Consider the following 17314-nt stretch of genomic DNA (forward strand, 5'->3'; position numbering starts at 1 on the left):
TAAAAAAAGCAAAGTCAGTCCATTTCCCCCACTTGCTCATCAAGTACCATGTCAGCAAGTGTATTGCAGGCTTAAAAGGGTTTCTACCAAATCTTAGGAGAAGGGAGGAACCTGGAGCAGAGACAACCTAACTCACATAGCCTTGTGGCTTTGATGATGTTCCCGTTGCTATAACAAAGGCCATTAAAAACGACCTTACAAGCTTTGCCAGGGCTTTTGGATTTCTAGTAATCATCTCTGCGAGGGAATGAATAAGGAGTTCTGGTTGAATTGGGAGGGCCAAGAGAAGGGAAAACCGGCCCTGCTGGCTGGCAGCACAGGCCCCTGCAAGTCCCAATAGGGGAAGGAAAAAGGGAAGCCAATTAGGCCTCCTTTTTTCCCCCTCCCCCTTTTCTGTCAAGGCAGGAGACTGACCATCATCTGTGCTTACCATCACCCAAAAGACCTCATCATCCTTCCTGTCCTACACCATGTTCCAAGAAGGGAAAAGGGAGATTAAGTAGAATGGAGTAAGGGAAGGATCATGCTAATGGCAAGTCTAGCTCTGGAAAGCGCCTTCCCCTACTGGGTCTCAGCCTCTTCTCTGGTAAGCTGGGACAAGATGATCAGAGAAGGGTCAGGTCTACACAGTACATTTTAATGGGTTTAAGATATAAATTGGGAGGTCAAGGATTATTGGGCAGGTTCAGGTCCTGGTTTGGCCACTGAGTGGCGCCCTATCAACTCTATTGCCCCACTTGCAAAAAGGCAAAGTAACATGGGCCCACATGGTCTGTATCTTAGCTAATGGAACTGGACAAAGGGAGGCAAGGTTCTGAATTCTACTCCAGCTGCTCTCCCAAGGCTCTGGAGTCACAAACTCTTCCCTTCTAATCCCTGGCCTAAAAACTACATATTTGCATCCTATGGAACTTCCTTCAGTGATATGGAATGTGTGTGTGTGTGTGTGTGTGTGTGTATAACCCTCATACTCTTTGGCTGTTAACTTTAACTTATTGCCCAGAAGACGGAATTTTCAATAATAATCTCAGTAAACAGATGTTACTTCCCTGATTCCTTCCAGAATTGTATTTGTATTCTCCTCTCCCAGTCTGCCCCGCTTTGGAAATAGTATCTTAGAATGCCCTCGGAGGGCCTTATGTATTCCTTTCTTGTGTATAGCATTTCTTTCAGGCTCCTTTTCCAGGTTCTACAAAGTCTATATTTCATCCATCTTCCAAGGTAAATCTCCCACCTTCCTACCCCTTTTAATATCATTCTCTACCCATTCAAGTAGGCAGAAAGGAGGAAAGTATATTCTCTCTGAAATTAGTGGTCTAATGTGGAAATGCTAAGAAATATACACACCACAGTATTTTACACAAAAATATAAAAAGATGTGATCTCTAGGGGCAGCAAAATGGTACAATGGATAGAGCACCGGCTCTGGAGTCAGGAGGGCCTGAGTTCAAATACAGCCTCAGACACTTAACTGTGTGACCTTGGGCAAGTCATTTAACCCCATTGCCTTGCCTCCCCCCCCCCAAAAAGGATCTCTAACTCAAGTGCTATCTACGGTTTGTCCAACAAGCCCGACAGTGGCCCAGGGGAATTCACCAATGGATTCAAACACACCCTTGGGATCGCACCCATTGGAGGTTTCAGATTTTCTAAGACTAGGAGCCAAACTGATTGTGCTCATCCTGTAAATAACCTTAGAGATAATGGAATCCAAACTTCCATTGCTTGGATGAGGAAAAGAAAGCTGGAGAGGAAAGTGACTTGTCTAAGGTCACAAAGCTCTTACACTGGAGAAATGGGTCGAGCCAGTTGGGGGGGGTGACCTCGATCATGTAATTTCACACACACACACATGCAACACCCTATCCCTTCATCTCTTAATTTGTTCCCTGTCATGGAACAACACCCATTCTGCAGTCTGCATTCAATCACTTTTTTAAAAAATAGCAACCTAGTCTTCAAAGTTGGCTATTAAAACGTGGGAGAAGCTAGGGTTTGTGCAACGTTGCTTTGGAAAGGGTGGGAGTTTCAGAAGCGGAAAAAAAGGAGGATGAAAAAGTTATCCCGGCAATCCGGCAAGCATCAGAGTCCTAGGTGAAGGAGCACAGAAAACCCCCAGGCTCTTTGTCCCCAAGCCTGGCAAATCAGCTTAATCACTTAGGACGAACAGTTCCGTATGGTAGGGGCTCTCCGTGCAGCTGAAACAAAAGCAATCTCTTTTTTTTTGAGGGGGAGAAGGCTTTCAGAACTTGCCTAACCTCAGTGTGACAGCCTCCCTTTTGTGTTCCCCAGATAAGGCATCTTGGGGTTAACTAGGGTTTAATTTATTTTAAACCCACTCTGCTGACAAAGGCCGCTTTGGCCCGAGCGAGGCCGATCCCTCCGGCGAGCTCCATTTGTATCCATCAAGCTTCCAGGAGTCAAAGCAGGTGCTGACCGCTGGCCTTTGTGCTGAGAGCCGCCCCGGCCCCCGGCCCCCGGCCAGCCGCTCCCCAACGCACCTCCGGGGCCCGGGGCTCCGGCCGTCCTCCGGCGCCCGGGGCGGCCCCCCTGGGGCGGGGGCGGCCGGGCAGGGGCGCGCTGCGCCCGCGGGCCGCCTCCACCGGGGGAATTTAATTAGCCTGGCAGCGCGGGGCCGGGAGGAGGTGTCTCTGCGGCTGCAATCTAATTGAATTGGCTCCACTTAGGCTGGCTACTCCCCGCCTATCCGGGAGGCAGCCCGGGCCGTGGGGGAGGGGAGCCGGTGCCAGCCCCGCGGCCGGGGGCTCCGCTAGGAGGGCGAGGGGGGGTCTGCCCCGCAGGCCGGGCCCCGGGGGAGCACGGCCCGGAGGGGCGGCGGCGGGGGCGCCCCCCAACGCGCCCGCCACCTGCCGCGGGGCCGCCCCGGCAAACTTTAGTCCCGCGCCGCCGCCCCCCACGCCGCTCCCGGCCCGGGGGGCGCCAGGTCGGGGCTCGGCCCGGGACCCCCGCAGCCCCCCGGCTAGCGGCTTCCTCTCCTCCGGGGCCCTGCGGCCGCCCCCGGCCCCGAGCCCGCCGGGCAGGGGCAGGGGCCGGGGCGGCGCCCCCCACCCGCGGGGCCGGGCCTGCCCTTGGGGCTGCGCCCCGCCCGCCCGGCTCTTATCGGCCGCCGCACTCCGGGGAAGTGGCCCCGGGCCGTTGGCCGCCCCCGCCGCGCCCGGGAACTTGTTGCGGGAGAGGCCCGGAGCCCCCCGCGGGCAGGCCCCCGGCCCCGGCCCCCCGGCTCCGGCCCCGGCCCCGGCCCGGCCCCGGCCCCGGCCCGGCCCCGCTCACCTTTCATGCCAGGGCCCCGCGGCTCCGCCTCACAGCGGGCTGCCACCCGGCGCAGCCATCGCGCCCCGCCGTCTGTCTCCAGGGCCGGGCTGGGCCGGGCTCCGGCAGCCTCTCCGGGAGCCGGCCCGCCGGGGAGGTGGAGCTTCCGGGGCCCGGGCCAAGAAACACCTGCTGCCGCCGAGGCCGCGCCGCCCAGGCCAGGCCACACCCAGCGCGCCGCCCGCGCCCGCCCCCGGCCCGGCCCCGGCCCGGCCCCGGCCCCGCTCGGCCCGAGCCCAGCCCGGTGTCGGGTTTCTCCCGCAACCGCCCGGCGCGCACTCCCGCCCGCCCCGCACGCCCCCCACCCGCAGGTGAGCCCGCAGGCACCCGGGTGGAAGGGGAGGAGCCCCCCGCGGCGTGGGGCCGACGTGGGCGGCCCGAGAGGCCCAGGGCTGGGCAGGGCTTCCCTCCTGGGGCCTCCTCCGGCCTGAAGCGGGGCCCATGAAGGGCTGCGCCCCCGCCGGAGGCAGCATCTGCACTCGGAGCCCCCGGCTCCCGGGCTCCGCTCGCTTCGCCGGCGCGTCCCTCAGCCCCTGGGCCGCCCCCGCCCGCGGCGGCCCCGAGCCCGGCTCTCGGACTCGGCTCCGGGGACTTCTCGGCGCCTCCGCCAACTTTGGGCCAGCTTCGGGGGGCCGGGGAGCGCACGTGCGGCCAGGCGGCGGCCTCGGCGGGCCTGGGCGCCAGAGCTGCACGCGGGAGGAGTGGCTGCGCGATCGCCCCCTCGCCCGTGCCTCAGTTTCCCCCACCGCAAATGTCCCCGTGAGTGGGGGGCGTGGAAGGAGTCCCCGCCCCGTGGAGCCGACGGCCACATTCTGGGAGGGGGGGCAGGACTGTGGAGAGGAGGCACAGCTGTGGGTGCCCAGGCAGGAGGGGCAGCGGGTTCCCAGCCGGACGCGCAGTTTCCGGGCATCAGAAGCCCCTCCCCCACGCCCCCCCGCCGGCCCGCTGCCTTCTTCCCGAGCCGGGCACGGGCCCCGGCTCCTTCGCCCACCCCACCTCACCCAAGCACTTGACGCACAGGTATGACTCAGGGAGCGTCTGGAAATTCCTGGGCACCCACAGCCCGCTTGGAAGGGACCAGGCCACAGGCTCTCCCTCCCCCACGCCCGGCCGCCGGGCCGGCTCCAAGCCCGGCTGGGCCCGGGCGGCCTCGGCCGGGGGGGCCACAGGGCCTGCATGGCCCAGAGGGCCCCGGGCGGCGGCAGGGAACTGGGCCGAGGGCCCTGGGCAGCCCATCTCAGTCTCCAGATAGAGACACTGAGGCCAAAAGAGCAGAGCCCCGCGCTCAGGGTGGTCGCCCTTGGTCCGGTCCTCATCCTCCTGCGGGTGGATGCGGGAGGCAGAGGGCAAGGAGGAGGCAAGACGACGCAGTCCCCGGGGGGGCACGGGCTCTAGCCCTCAGCCCCCCGTGCCAGCCCCCAGACCTGCTCAGGGCCATGCCCAGGCCCGCTGGGCCGGTGTGCAAACTGCCACCTCCAAGGGCCTCCCAACCGCCCTCCCCCTCCCACCCCCAGTCCCGGATTGCTTAGGGCAGGGAGGGAGCGCTGGGCGCCTGCCATCTCCCATCCATCTGTTCCTGATGACGCTGGCGGCTTTCTGGCACTGGGAGCCCGCGCCAGCGGTGAGCGCAGAACCAGTCTGTCTGCCCCCGTGGGGTTGGGAAAGGGGAGGGGGAGCCGGGGGAGGGGGCGCACCCTCGGCTCCGGACCCCCACTGGCCCGGCCTCCGGAGAGCCTGGGGCCCGGAGCGGAGGCCTTCCCCCCCACCCCGACCACAAACCAAAGGGGAAGCCAGGCCCGGGAGGGGGAGGGGGAGGCCGTTACTGGCTCCTACCTGCGGGCGCCGGCGAGCCAAGCCCGGCACCAGGCAGGAGGGGCCCCTTCCCATTTACGACTTGCCTCGATCCCTGGCCGGCGCCTCCTTAATGTTTGTCTCTTCCTCTGTTATTAGCCTCTGCGACCAGATGCTCTAATTTACTCACCACCCGGTGTCTTCACACCGTGGACTCCTGTAATTTATACCACCCACAGCCCAGTGGCTTGGGGGGGGGGGGGTCAGACAGCCGGCTGCTTGACAGCTAGAGACAGGAAGTCACCAGAACCCAAAAGAAGCGGGGGTAGGATGGGGGAGGCAGGAAATTTAACGACTGGGCTCTGGCTTGGCCAAAACCTTGGGGAAATCTCCCGGATCCTTGCTCCCGCATCCCTAGGGACCCGGATTCCGGATTTTTGACGAGGGCTGTTCACTTTGGGCAAGTCGCTTAACCCTGGTTGCCTCCCATCCAGGGCCATCTCCAGTCATCCCGATTCCTGATGGCTCTGGAGGAGAAACTGAGGCTGGTGACTTAGCACAATGCCCCCCCCTCCCAAATCCAGTTCCTGTGCTTGTCATGGCACGGCACTTCCCTGATGTCATGGTCTTCAAAAATGGACAGACATTATGATAAACAGAGTCAAAGCAAACCCCAAAATGGAGCCAGCATTAACTGACTCCCCGATAGCTACTCAAGCAGAGGACAGTCAGCATTCAACCAATGATTAACTCTCTTCCATCACAATACAATATCAAAAGAAAACGTGAGTTTCTTACCCTCTCTGTACCAGCTAGGCCAACCCTGGGACTGACCTCCTTGGGAGCCAGAAGTAGAAAGATCTCCAGCACAGTGTGATGTGACCACCGGAGCTGCTGAGGAAGTGAGAAAATGGGTATTTCTGAGGGAAATAAGAAAGTGGAGGGGGGGGGGCTTCAGCTGAAGCCTTCTTCCCATGCCTCATCTCTTGGAGGTAACCCCGGATTCTCAAAATCTGTGGCAGTGCAGTGCCAGCTCTGGCAGATCTTACCAACCCCAGGGAATGTTTCCAACATGGCTCTTTCTACCAGCCATGATCTGTCCCAGATCAGTATCTTACATGAAGACCAGTCTAATTCAATTTGTGAGGCTTCTGAGCTGTAAGGAACCATCAAGAACTCCTCCCTCATTTTACAGATAAGAAAACTGAGTCAAAGAGAAGATGAGTGACTTGCCCAAGAGATGACCCTAGACTCTCAAAATCTGTGGCTGTGGAATGCCAGCTCTGGCAGGTCTTACGGTCCAACATGGTTCATTCTATCAGTCATGCTTTGTCCTGGAAGAACCAGTGTCTTATGGGAAGACGTAAATGCTAGGTCACGTCATACAGTTGTAGATTTATGAGCTGCAAGGAACCATCAGGACCTCCTCCCTCATTTTACAGATCAGGAAACTGAGCAGAGAGAAGATAGGTGACTTGCCGAAGGCTACACAGCTAGCAAGTACTGAGGCCAGGTTTGACGCCCACTCCATTTTTCCCCCCATTTCTAGCCACCAGTCAATCAAACTATCTTTCCTAGGTACAGGGGGCTTGGCATCTATATCCATGGATAGAGAGCCCAGAGAGAGCTATCCCTGAAGCATTGGTAAAAGGGGTCAGTTGCCCTAACAAGGCAGAGACTGAGAACTCTCCATTCCATCAAGTTCACTCTTTGCCATGGCCCCCCTTCTTTCCCAACCAGCAGCAGGGCATCAGATGAACAGGAGTGCAGCAGCATGTGCCACTTTGGCATCCAGAACTTAGGCAAACAGGAATCCCTCAGACTTGGGTCATGGGGGCCAGAGGGGAGCAATGTCCTGGGGGGGGGGGGGGTCAGTGGTAGAGAAAGTTTGCCAAGTAGGTGCAATCAAAGCCAGCACCACTAGAGGGCAGCAAAGAGCTGGCTTTTACCTCTGCCTCCCCGCGCTTCTAACCAACCACCCAGCTGGCAAAGCTGAGATTGATGATACTCGCTGTCACTATAGTCGGTCCAAGGAGCGCTTTATAACACCCAAGGAAATTAGTAATCTGGGAGCACGGCCTCCAAGTTTAAGAGTGGGAATTGCTCTCCTTCAGCCTGCATGCTTGCTAACGAGGTTCTTCTGTACTTGACTCCTAATTTCCTGCCCGCTCTGCAGACGACTCCGAGCGATGTGCTGGCATATGCCAAGGCCTGGCCCCAGCTTCTCTCCAACCATGGGCCACCTCCTCTCCCTCTGCTCCTTCTCAGGTGCCCCCCAAGTGGCTCTCAAGCACCTCCAAGAGGGATGCTCCTTCCTCCCCACTCCTCCTCATTTCCTTCCCCATGTGCCACCTTGTTTTTGCAAGGGGAAGGGGGAAGGTAGCAGGGGGTAATGGGTTAATGGGAGAATTAAGACACAAGTCCTGAGATACATCATCAGGGATGCATGCTGCTGTGAGTGTGTATGGAGGTATTGCCCAAAAGCAGTGGGTAAAGGGAAGCTTGTCTTGAAATGGATTTACATGATACCAGGATCTCTCTCCCAGAAATAATGCAGGCAGAGAAGAACAAGCATAACCTTGCAAAATGTAACCTTGCAAGCTTTCAATGTGGAGTGTTTATTTTCTGCACCCAGAATACTATTCTTGCCTTTCTGTAGGCCTAAATTTCCTCATCTATTAAAAAAAAAAAGAGGGTAGATTTGATGATCCCTAAAGCCCCAACAATTCTGAAATCCTAAATTTCATTCTGGCTCTAATCTCCCCAGGCCTATTAAAAGAAAAAAGATCTAATCCAACCCCACCAAAACCCTCTCTTTAGAAGCTTTTCATGAGGCTAAAGGCCTAGTGGAAAGAAGACTGGGGGCAGCAAGAGGCTGGAATTTTAGCCCTGGCCCTGCTGCTATTATTATCCTGAGCAAATAATTTCTGGTTTCTGCTCTTCGTTTCCTCATCCATAAAATAAGAAGTGGTAAGATACCTCCAAATTCTGATGTTCTCAGTTCTGAGATCCCTTTCTAAGCCTCAACATCCTATGTTCTAAAGTCCCCTACAGGATCATAGATTTTTCAATAGAAAGGAACAGGAGATGCCACTTATCTAGTTCCCCCTTCACCCCTTGTTCTATAGATGAGGAAAACAGACCCATGAAAGTGAAATGATTTGCCCCTGGTTACAGAGGTCCCCATGGTTACAGAGGTCCCCCAGGCTCTGAAATCACATGGCCAGGAGCAGTGATAAGGGAAAAATACTGAGGAAGACTAAAGAGTCTGTCCTTAAGTAGAGACAGAAGCAGAGGAGGGCAGCTATATGTGAGGTGATGAAAAGGTAAGACCTGCCAGGATGAAGACAAGCAGAATCAAGATGAGTAGTCACTGCAAAGGTAATTATTGGGCCTGGGCCAGTAAGGGAAAATAAAGACAGCTAGTTGGCAAGATGAATATAGATAAAGAATACTAGACCTGCAGTCAAGACCTGTCTATGTCCCAGTCTAGCTTCAGAGTCATTTCATTTCTATCAGCCTCAGTTTCCCCATCTGTAAAATAGGGGTAATAATGGCACTTACTGCCCTCCCAGGGTTTGGGGAGAAAGGGGCAGCCAGGTGGCACAATGGATAAAGGGCAAGCAGGGAGTTAAGACTTGAGTTCAAATTTGACCTCAGGGATTCACTAGCCATGTGATCAGAGACACTTAACCTTACTTGGCTCAATTTCCTCATCTTTCAAAGGAGTTGGACAAGCAAATGGAAGACCTAATATATTTGTTAAGAAAATCCCAAATGGGATCACAAAAAGACAGCACTGTAAAACTAGGAAAGTTTACAGTTTGTATATGTGTGTGTGTATGTGTATGTATGTATGAAAAATTAGAAATTCTTTGGATTTAGAAAGGCCTGAAGTCAAATTATGCCTCCTGTCTTCTATTTAGCTTGTATGTAAGCTTGGGCAAGGTACAACCTTGCCCAGACTCTTCACCAGTCAAATTGGCCATTATCCTCTTCATCATCTGGTATCTTTCTTCCTCTTAACCAGGCCTGGTGAAGGGTCAGGAGAGAAATGGGAGAATCACTGACTGGAAGGTTAGAGCCACCAAATAGGTCCTGGTGACATTCAGAATCCTCATTTTCCCAGCTAAGTCCTAGCATTTTGCAAGGCTTCCACAGACAATAAAGGTCACTCACCTATCTTCCTAGATCTTACAGAGACTTCAATTCAACCAGTATTTTATTTAGTCCAATCTCTAAAGAGAGACTTTAGAGCATCTCACTAGTGAGGGGTACTCACCCCTGAATGACTTTGCATTTGGTTACACAAATCTTTTATTTATTTATCTGTGGACTGGTGAGCCCTTCCTCCCACAGGTTCCTAGAGAGGTATTTTTCCATTGATAAGTACAGGCCAAAGTATAGGGATGGATACACACTAGCAGCTCAAGAAAGACTTGCGGAGTGAATGAATGAAGACTAGTTAGGTGGGGGATGAATAAATCTAGGATAATAATTCTTGCAAAAGGCCTTCAAAAGTGATCTGCTGACCTGAGGGCTTAGGGTCAGCTGCTAGAGAAAAAGAAACCATCAATTTTCCACCCAAACCCTACAACACAGTCCAAAGGAATCACAATTCTCAGTCAAATTCTCCAGTAGATCTGACCTCCTCAAATAAAGGTATGAGCCCTTTAACATCCTCTACTGGAAGACCACTTTCCAGTTTCAAAAGTAGCCCCAGGGGTAATGAGGTAAAAGGGTCGGTCTCAGTCTAACCTCAGCTCTGCAAATCAATGCAATACAATACAAAACAAACAACATCCATTTAGGAGCAAGGAGAGGGAGCTGGAAGAGGATTGCAAGATCCTAAATTATCTTTTTGCCAAAGCTGGGAAGTAAGACTCTGGGAGGTGAGAGATTTGCCCTGGGGTCTTTTGGAGTGTAGATATCAGAATTGAAATCTAAATACTGATTGCCACCCCAGGCTTCCTCCAAGTCTCAGCTAATTCCCACCTCTGGCAAGAAGCCTTTCCCAATCCACCAAAATTTTGGTGATTTTCTTCAGGGACTACCCTGAAATTATATAGTTGGTACATATTATTTGCATGTTGTCTTCCTCTTGAGGACAGAGGCTGATTTTTGCCACCGTCTAGAACAGGGCTTGACACATTAGTGCACATTAATGGTAGCTGACTGTTATGAGGCAGCTAGGGGGTTCAGTGGATAGAGACAGTTCAAATTGACTTCAGACACCTACTAGCTGTGTGACCCTGGGCAAGTCATTTAACCTCTGTTCACCCTGATTCAAAGTTGACCCACAGGAGCGGCTAGGTGGTGCAGCAGATAGAGCACCAGCCCGGGAGTCAGGAGTACCCGAGTTCAAATCCAACTGCAGACACTTAATAATTACCTAGCTGTGTGGCTTTGGGCAAGCCACTTAACCCCATTGCCTTGCAAAAACCTAAAAAAAAAGTTACCTCAAAGTTGACTCATAGTTCCCAGATTGGTATGTCAGATTTGGGGGGAAGGTGTCTCTTTATCCAGAGTTTTGCCTCATTAATCAGGGTAAAAAAAATCCAAACAAAAGAATTTTTCTTACTCTCCTTAAAAAGAAGGAAATGGCAAACCACTTCAGTATCTTTGCCAAGAAAACTCCATAGACAGAGTATGGCCCACAGGGTCACCAAGAAACAGACTACGTGAAAGACAAGATGAAGGATAGTTGTTTGAAACCAGATCCTCCGATGACAGATTGAGTGGAGGGAAGCTTATGACTCCCTCACTGCCCAGATAATGTCCCTCCCCCATCTCTGCCTATAGATCCTTCAGAATCAGGTAGAAAAATGAATCAATCGATTTCATGAAGCCTTCCCTGACCTCCCCATTTCTCCATAATGGTCCCAACCGGTTTCTCTATGTCATTTCCCATTTACACCTTCAGATGGGACATGTAGCATAGACTGCTTTGTATCATCTCCCATTCATGCCTGATTAATTTTCTCAAGGACAGTCTACACTTCTGCAGGTCAGACACCATTTTATATTCCTTTGGATACTGAGGACCACTCCAGTTGTGTCACTTGGAAAGGCCATTTAACCTAATGTCCCCCTCTCATGTAGAACTTTCTTTATTCAATTCCTAATGTTGTTTGATCATACATTTAAGAGCTGGAAGGGACCTCAGAGCTCATTTAGTCCTATCACTGCATTTTACAGATGAGGGAACTGAGGTCCAGGGTTATTCAGTAACTTGCTTACACTTTTAAACTCTGAACCTCGGTTTCCTTTTCTGCAAAATGAGATTCATAAATGTTTGCAGGATTATTGTATTCAAAAATGCTTAAATAATTTTTAACAAATATGATTTTTTAACAAATGATAATTTCTTTAACAAATGATTTTAGCCACCTCTCAGTGCTTAGAAAAGTGCTAAGCATATAGGAGGCGCCTAAACACTGTTGCATGGTTCAGTGGAAAGTGCACCAGTAAAAGCTGAATAAGCTGGCTTTACCACAGAAGTGTTCATTTGGGCAAGAAACATTCTTCTCACTCCTCTTCCCTTTCTTCAGGACTCAGTTTCCTCATTGGCAAAAATAAATAATCTGTGATGATGTATGTCCTTCGTTCTCAAAGAGGACCATGGCATCAGAGATGGTGCACATGAGAGGCTAAGTCACCAACCTCACTTTCTCCTCCAGAGCCATCTGGATCAAGTAGCCAGATTTGAATCAGAACGACTGAAGATAGCCCAGGATGAGAGACAATCAGGGTGAAGCGACTTGCTCAAGTTCACTCAGCTACTAAGTGTCAGAGGGTGGATTTGAACTCTCATTCTCCTGACCCAAGGCTGATGCTCTATTGAATGAGCCACCTAAATTGGCCAAGGATGGTGAAAAATACAAATAGTCAATGTAGGATGGGGGGGGGGGTAGAAGACAGGTGTAGTAATGTAATTAATACAAGGCTGTGCATTGGCCTTCCAGGTTCCCTTAGAGTTATGAAAAGGAAAAGTCCTCATTCTGGGACCCAGAAATCCCAAGGGGGTCAGTAACAGAAAGTAAGGTCCTACATAAAACAAAATATTCCAGCACTTTTGATGAGTAAAAAAAAAAGGAAAGGAAATGATGCAGACATCCTTGGACTGCAGAATGGTGGAGCAAAATGTTGTACATAAGGGTAATGAAATGGTATTCTAAGAAAAGAGGAAATGAGAAATTCATAGAACTACAGAAAAACTGGTATGAACTGATACAGAAGAAAATGAACAGAACCAGGAGAGCTCAATATAAATGACTATAATAATGAGAATGAAAACAATACCCCAAAACAGGCAACTTGAGATGAATTGCAGTGAAGCATCTTGCTGCCCAAGAAGAGAGACACCCACCCACCCTGTCGACTCGAGAGAAGTAGAAGTGGGCTTCTATGGTTGACTAAGCTTTCAAACTGGGGCTCTAAAGGTCTGGATTAACCTGTTTTTCCTTTGTTATAAAAGAAGGGTTCAATGGGGATAATTGAGGGGTGGGGGGAAGGATACAGAGAAATGTCTGGGATAGAAAATAAAGGGCATCAAAGGGAAGGGGGGAGAACTGGAATGATCTCTGAGGTCCTTTAAAACTCTAAGATTCTATGAATGAATGATTGAAAAGAAATACATAAAGGGGCTTTGGTAGAGGAACAACTTGCCTCTCCCTGTGCCCCCTTCTGAAAAAGAAGGAAGTTTGTTCTGGTATCCAAGGAGCTGAGGAAGGCTGCTTTGGGGGCAGGCTGGGATCCTGACCCTGAAACCCACACACTAGCTTCCCCCCCAAGTCCCCTCTGAAGAAAGCCCCCCCAAGTCCACTCTGAAGAAAGGCCTCCCCCCCCAAGTCCCCTCTGGAGGAAGGCCTCCCCCCAAGTCCCTTCTGGAGGAAGGCCTCCCCCACCCCCAAGGCTCATTAGGCCACTTTCTAGAAGCCAAGGTCACTGTCATATACCCAGACACCCCCTCCGACTCCTCCAAGAAAGGGTTAAGCCCTCTAAAATCCCCTTTGAGGAGGTTACATCAGTTTGCCTCTTAACCCTGGGCTGCTCCAACACTTCCTCTCCTTTCAGGGCCTCTGTTTTCAATCTGTACCCAGCATACAGCTGCACTCCTTTACAATCAGTTAACAGCTGTTTTGCATAGATTTTCAATTCTAATTGCCTCGCATTGTAAGAGCGGCAGAGCCTGGGTGAATGGGGAAGCCAGCTCTGGTGAAAGCATGCGAGGTGAATGCATAAGGATGCCAATGGGAGTGGGGCTGAAGCTGGCCTTGGGAGAAGGGAAAAAGCCCAGGCCCTCCCTGGCCCACCTCCCCCAGCCCAGCTCGGCCTCCTTTGAAGGGGGGTCAGGGGCTTCTCCAGTCAAGGCTCTGAAAGATCACCTTAAGGCCAGGTGACCCAGACGAGCCCTCTGCTCTGAAGTCTGGGGAAGGTGTCCTTAGCAGGGCTACCTTACCGACCAGACTGGGAAGCACCACAGTTAAAACAGAAGGCTTCATCTTCTCTCCCTTCATCCATTCCCCCTCATCTCCTTTCTCTAGTATCCAGATACAGGAAGCTAATTGGACAATAAAGTACAGTACCAAGGTAATATGCTCTGGGGAGACAGCTGGTATTCATAAAAGAGAAATATTTGCATTTTAAAACGTTAAACTCTATATGCCTCTGGCTAAGTTAGAGAAAAGCAGGAGCTGGGGTGGGGGGTGGGGGATGGCCTGGTCTCTTTAGGGGAAGGCATAGGATTGGGAAGGACCTGGGTTCAAATCTTAGACTCTAGCTATTTCTCCTCTTATGTGCCCTTGATAAACAAATTCCTGTAGGCCTCACTTTGCTCATCTGTAAAATTATGAGGTTAGACTAGATGATATCTCTCCTCTTATCCCCCTCTCCCCATCTCTCTCTCCCTCTCAGGGGTGTGTGGGTGTCTGTCTCCCCTCCTCTCTCTCTCTGCCTTTGAGTCTCTAAACCCCAAACATAAAATTCTGGATTTCTAAGTCTGACCCTTTCAAAGCCTGCTGCTTCCTCACTGTGGAAAACAGGGCATATGAGGGATCTAGCCTGGACAATCTCTAATTGCCTTCTAATTGTAAAATGCTATGATCTTTAAAAAAAAAGTCACAAAAACCCTCTAGCAAACAATTTAATAAAAAGAAGGCAAGGTATTAACCACTGTTGTGGCCTATGGTCTTTGGAACTGGGCTACAGCCCTATCTATTCTCTGGGGAGACAATTATTCGGAAACTACAGTCCTAGATCCCAGGATACAAACTATCCAGTCCCCAGGCAGTGTGCCTGTTGTGTGTACACATCACACACACACACATACACATACACACATATCCTCATGAGGCTTAAAAACTATCTTAGGAAGCATGACCTAATGAAAAGAGGACCTGAATTCAAATTTGACCATTCTCACCACATCTTGTCCATTTAACTGGTATCAAGTCATTTTAAATCTGGACCTTGAGTAAGTCATATAAATTCTCTTGAGTTTGTTCCTTCCTGGGTAAAGTCAAAGGTGGGACAATTATTTCTAAATGGTCTCTGTGGTCTCTTCCAGCTCCAAATGATGAGCCAAAAAGGTCTTGACCTAAGTCATACAAGTGGGGAGAGCACGGTTGAGGCATGAATGCAAGCCCTCCTCAATCTGAAGTCCAGGGCTCTGCTTCTCAGACTTTTTCCTTCCTCTTATGGGGTTCCTGGGGTCATAAGGAATGTTTGTTTTTTTAAACTAAGGGCTCCTTTACCTAAAGAGCTTCCTCTTTGGGACTCCTAGCCTTTAACACATGAATAGTTTCTCCTTCTTCAGGGAAACTGCCTAAAAGTTACAGGTGTTAGGGAAGGAGATCTGCCAACTTTTCATCCTTCTGTGTAGGTAGGCCAAATTTTGTCCTCTCGGAGACACGTGGTCAAATGACCATCCTGACTTTGGACTACAGTGGCCTCTATTTGTGAATAGTCTTATATTACTAAGGCTGAATTCTAGACAGTCAAGACTGGAAGGGAGTTTAGTCATCTAGACAGATTCTCTCATTTTACAGAAGACATGGCAGCCCAAGGAGAGGAAAGAAATGATTGGCACAGGATTACAATTCAAGAGGGTGATAGTTGAGGTACTAAGAACAATATCACAGGCTTTGGGATGAGACAGTCTTTAAAAAGTCTTCTAATCTAACCCCTTCTTTTCAAGATGAGTAAACTGAAGCCCCAGAGTAGATAATTAAGTGATTTGCTCAAGGTCAAATATGCCTTGGTTGGTGGCAGAGGAGGAAAACTGAGGCTGGAGGGGTTATGATACTCTTCCTAAAACACTGATCTGGGATTTGAGGTGGGAATGGCTTCACCAATCTTTTGAGTCTGATGTTTTTTGCTTGGGGCTACAAGTGGCCATAGAAACAACCTCACTGGTGCTTCAATACCCCTTCCTGCTTGGGCCAAGGAACTTCTTTCTGGTCCTACCCTGCCCAGAATAGTGGAAGTAAAAGGGATAGTATTCTTGGGCAAGAAGCCATTTTATTGATCTGAGGACCAGAGGCACCCCCCCACCCCCTTGCTTCCCAGGGATTTCACAATCTACTCCAAGGATGTTAAAGTCCAGTAGGTTAGCTACATGGCACAGTGGACTGAATACCAGATCTGGAGTCGGAATGATTCATCTTCCTGAATTCAAATCTGGCCTCAGACACTTATTAGCTATGTGACCCTGGGCAAGTCACTTAATTTTACTTGCCTCACCTGTCAAATGAACCGGAGAAGGAAATGGCAAACCACTTCAGTTTTTCTGCCAAGAAAGCTCCAAATGGGATCATGAAGAGTCAGACACAACTGAAACTGGCTGAACAATAAATCAGAGGTCTCCTGTATATAAGTAAGCTGAAACTATTCTTCATTGTAAAGTGTAGGGGTTGGACCACATTAGGTATGGAATCTTATGAGCTTAAAATTGTAGTGTTTATATGGATGTATCCTTTTAGGGTCTGAAGAACGCTTATATATGTTATTTCATTTGATCCACACAAGAAATCCGTGAGGCAGGTGTTATTTTACAGATGAGGAAACTGAGACTGAGTAAGGTCAAGAGTTCCTGGGTCACACAGTCAGTAAGTGGCTAAGGCAGGATTTGAATTCAGAGTTCCTGGCTGAGTCTAAACCTCTATCCATTGTACCCATCAGCCAGCTTTTAGGGTACACTGATCTTGCTGGAATTGAAGGCAAAATAACCTGTAGGCAGTTGGGCACTCTCCTATTTTTATTCTCAATTCCCTGGATGCCTGATATGATCTCAATTGAGCCACTTTCCTCGATATGCCTCAGTGGCCCCATCTGGGATGCAGGAAGTGGGACCAAGGGCTTACGAACCCTCTCATGTCTTCCCAGGGCAGATGCAGCTCAGACCCAAGGGACCTCTCCATAATAACCCCAGCTTTCAACTGTTTTTCAAAGAAAGATGAGAATTTCCCTGCCATGATTTTTAAAAATCCCCTTGTTTCTCTAGAAAGGGAACATTAGGGTTTGCAGATTATACAGGATACAAAGGATCCATGGGTAGATTTCAGGAGATCCCTGAATTTGGGTATGACAAAAAAACAAAAATTCACATTTTTATTTTCACTAACCTTTTTTTTCCCCTTTATGATCCTAAGCATTTTATTTCATGCATTTAAAAACATTCTCCTGAGAAGGAATCTATACATAGGCTTCCTCAGATGACCCAAAGTGGTTCTGTGGAAAGGTTAAGAACTCTGGTGCTAGATTATAAATTGGTAAACTAATATTTATTATTTGCAGAGCCCTATAGTAGATGCCAAGAGATCAGAAAAAAGAAGTAGATGTGATCTCTAATATCAGGGATTAGCTTCCTCAAAAGTACCATTCATCATTATTTTGTCACTTGGGTACAAAACAAAACTCTTCTCCCACTATTCTAAAAATGAGTTAGAAAGAAGTAACTTGACTGTTCTCCCTGCAGCAACAGGGTCCTGGAATGAGAATCTAGAGACCAGTCTGGGCTATATAATCTCCTTAATTCTGCTGCTAACTAGCTGTACGACCTTAGCAAAATTACTTTACCTCTTTCAGTCTCAATTTCCTTAAAACAGTAGCTCCTATTTCCATAGCAATTTGTTGGATTCCAACCAAGGGAGTACTACTCGGTTTGCTGTACTCCCATTTTACAGATGGAGAA

The 17314-nt window shown here is 50.3% G+C and overlaps 1 protein-coding gene across 10 annotated transcripts in view; it reads right to left on the reverse strand.

Moving 5' to 3' along the window:
* The window catches only part of GSE1 (Gse1 coiled-coil protein), a 613039-nt gene that overhangs the window by 96499 nt on the left and 499226 nt on the right, over positions 1-17314 (reverse strand). For 6 of the 10 annotated variants that reach the window (XM_074201844.1, XM_074201848.1, XM_074201837.1 and 3 more), the window contains one exon: positions 5920-6015. The exons of 1 other annotated variant lie outside the window; for it this stretch is intronic. In XM_074201844.1, coding sequence (XP_074057945.1) covers positions 5920-6015 — 96 coding nt within the window. Of the gene's footprint in view, positions 1-5919; positions 6016-17314 lie in introns of those variants that run through there. 3 more of the 10 variants (XM_074201842.1, XM_074201868.1, XM_074201874.1) reach the window with 1 other exon arrangement.

This window comes from Macrotis lagotis, chromosome 1 (genome assembly GCF_037893015.1).
Source record: "Macrotis lagotis isolate mMagLag1 chromosome 1, bilby.v1.9.chrom.fasta, whole genome shotgun sequence".
In the NCBI taxonomy this organism is placed as follows: Eukaryota; Metazoa; Chordata; class Mammalia; order Peramelemorphia; family Peramelidae; genus Macrotis; species Macrotis lagotis.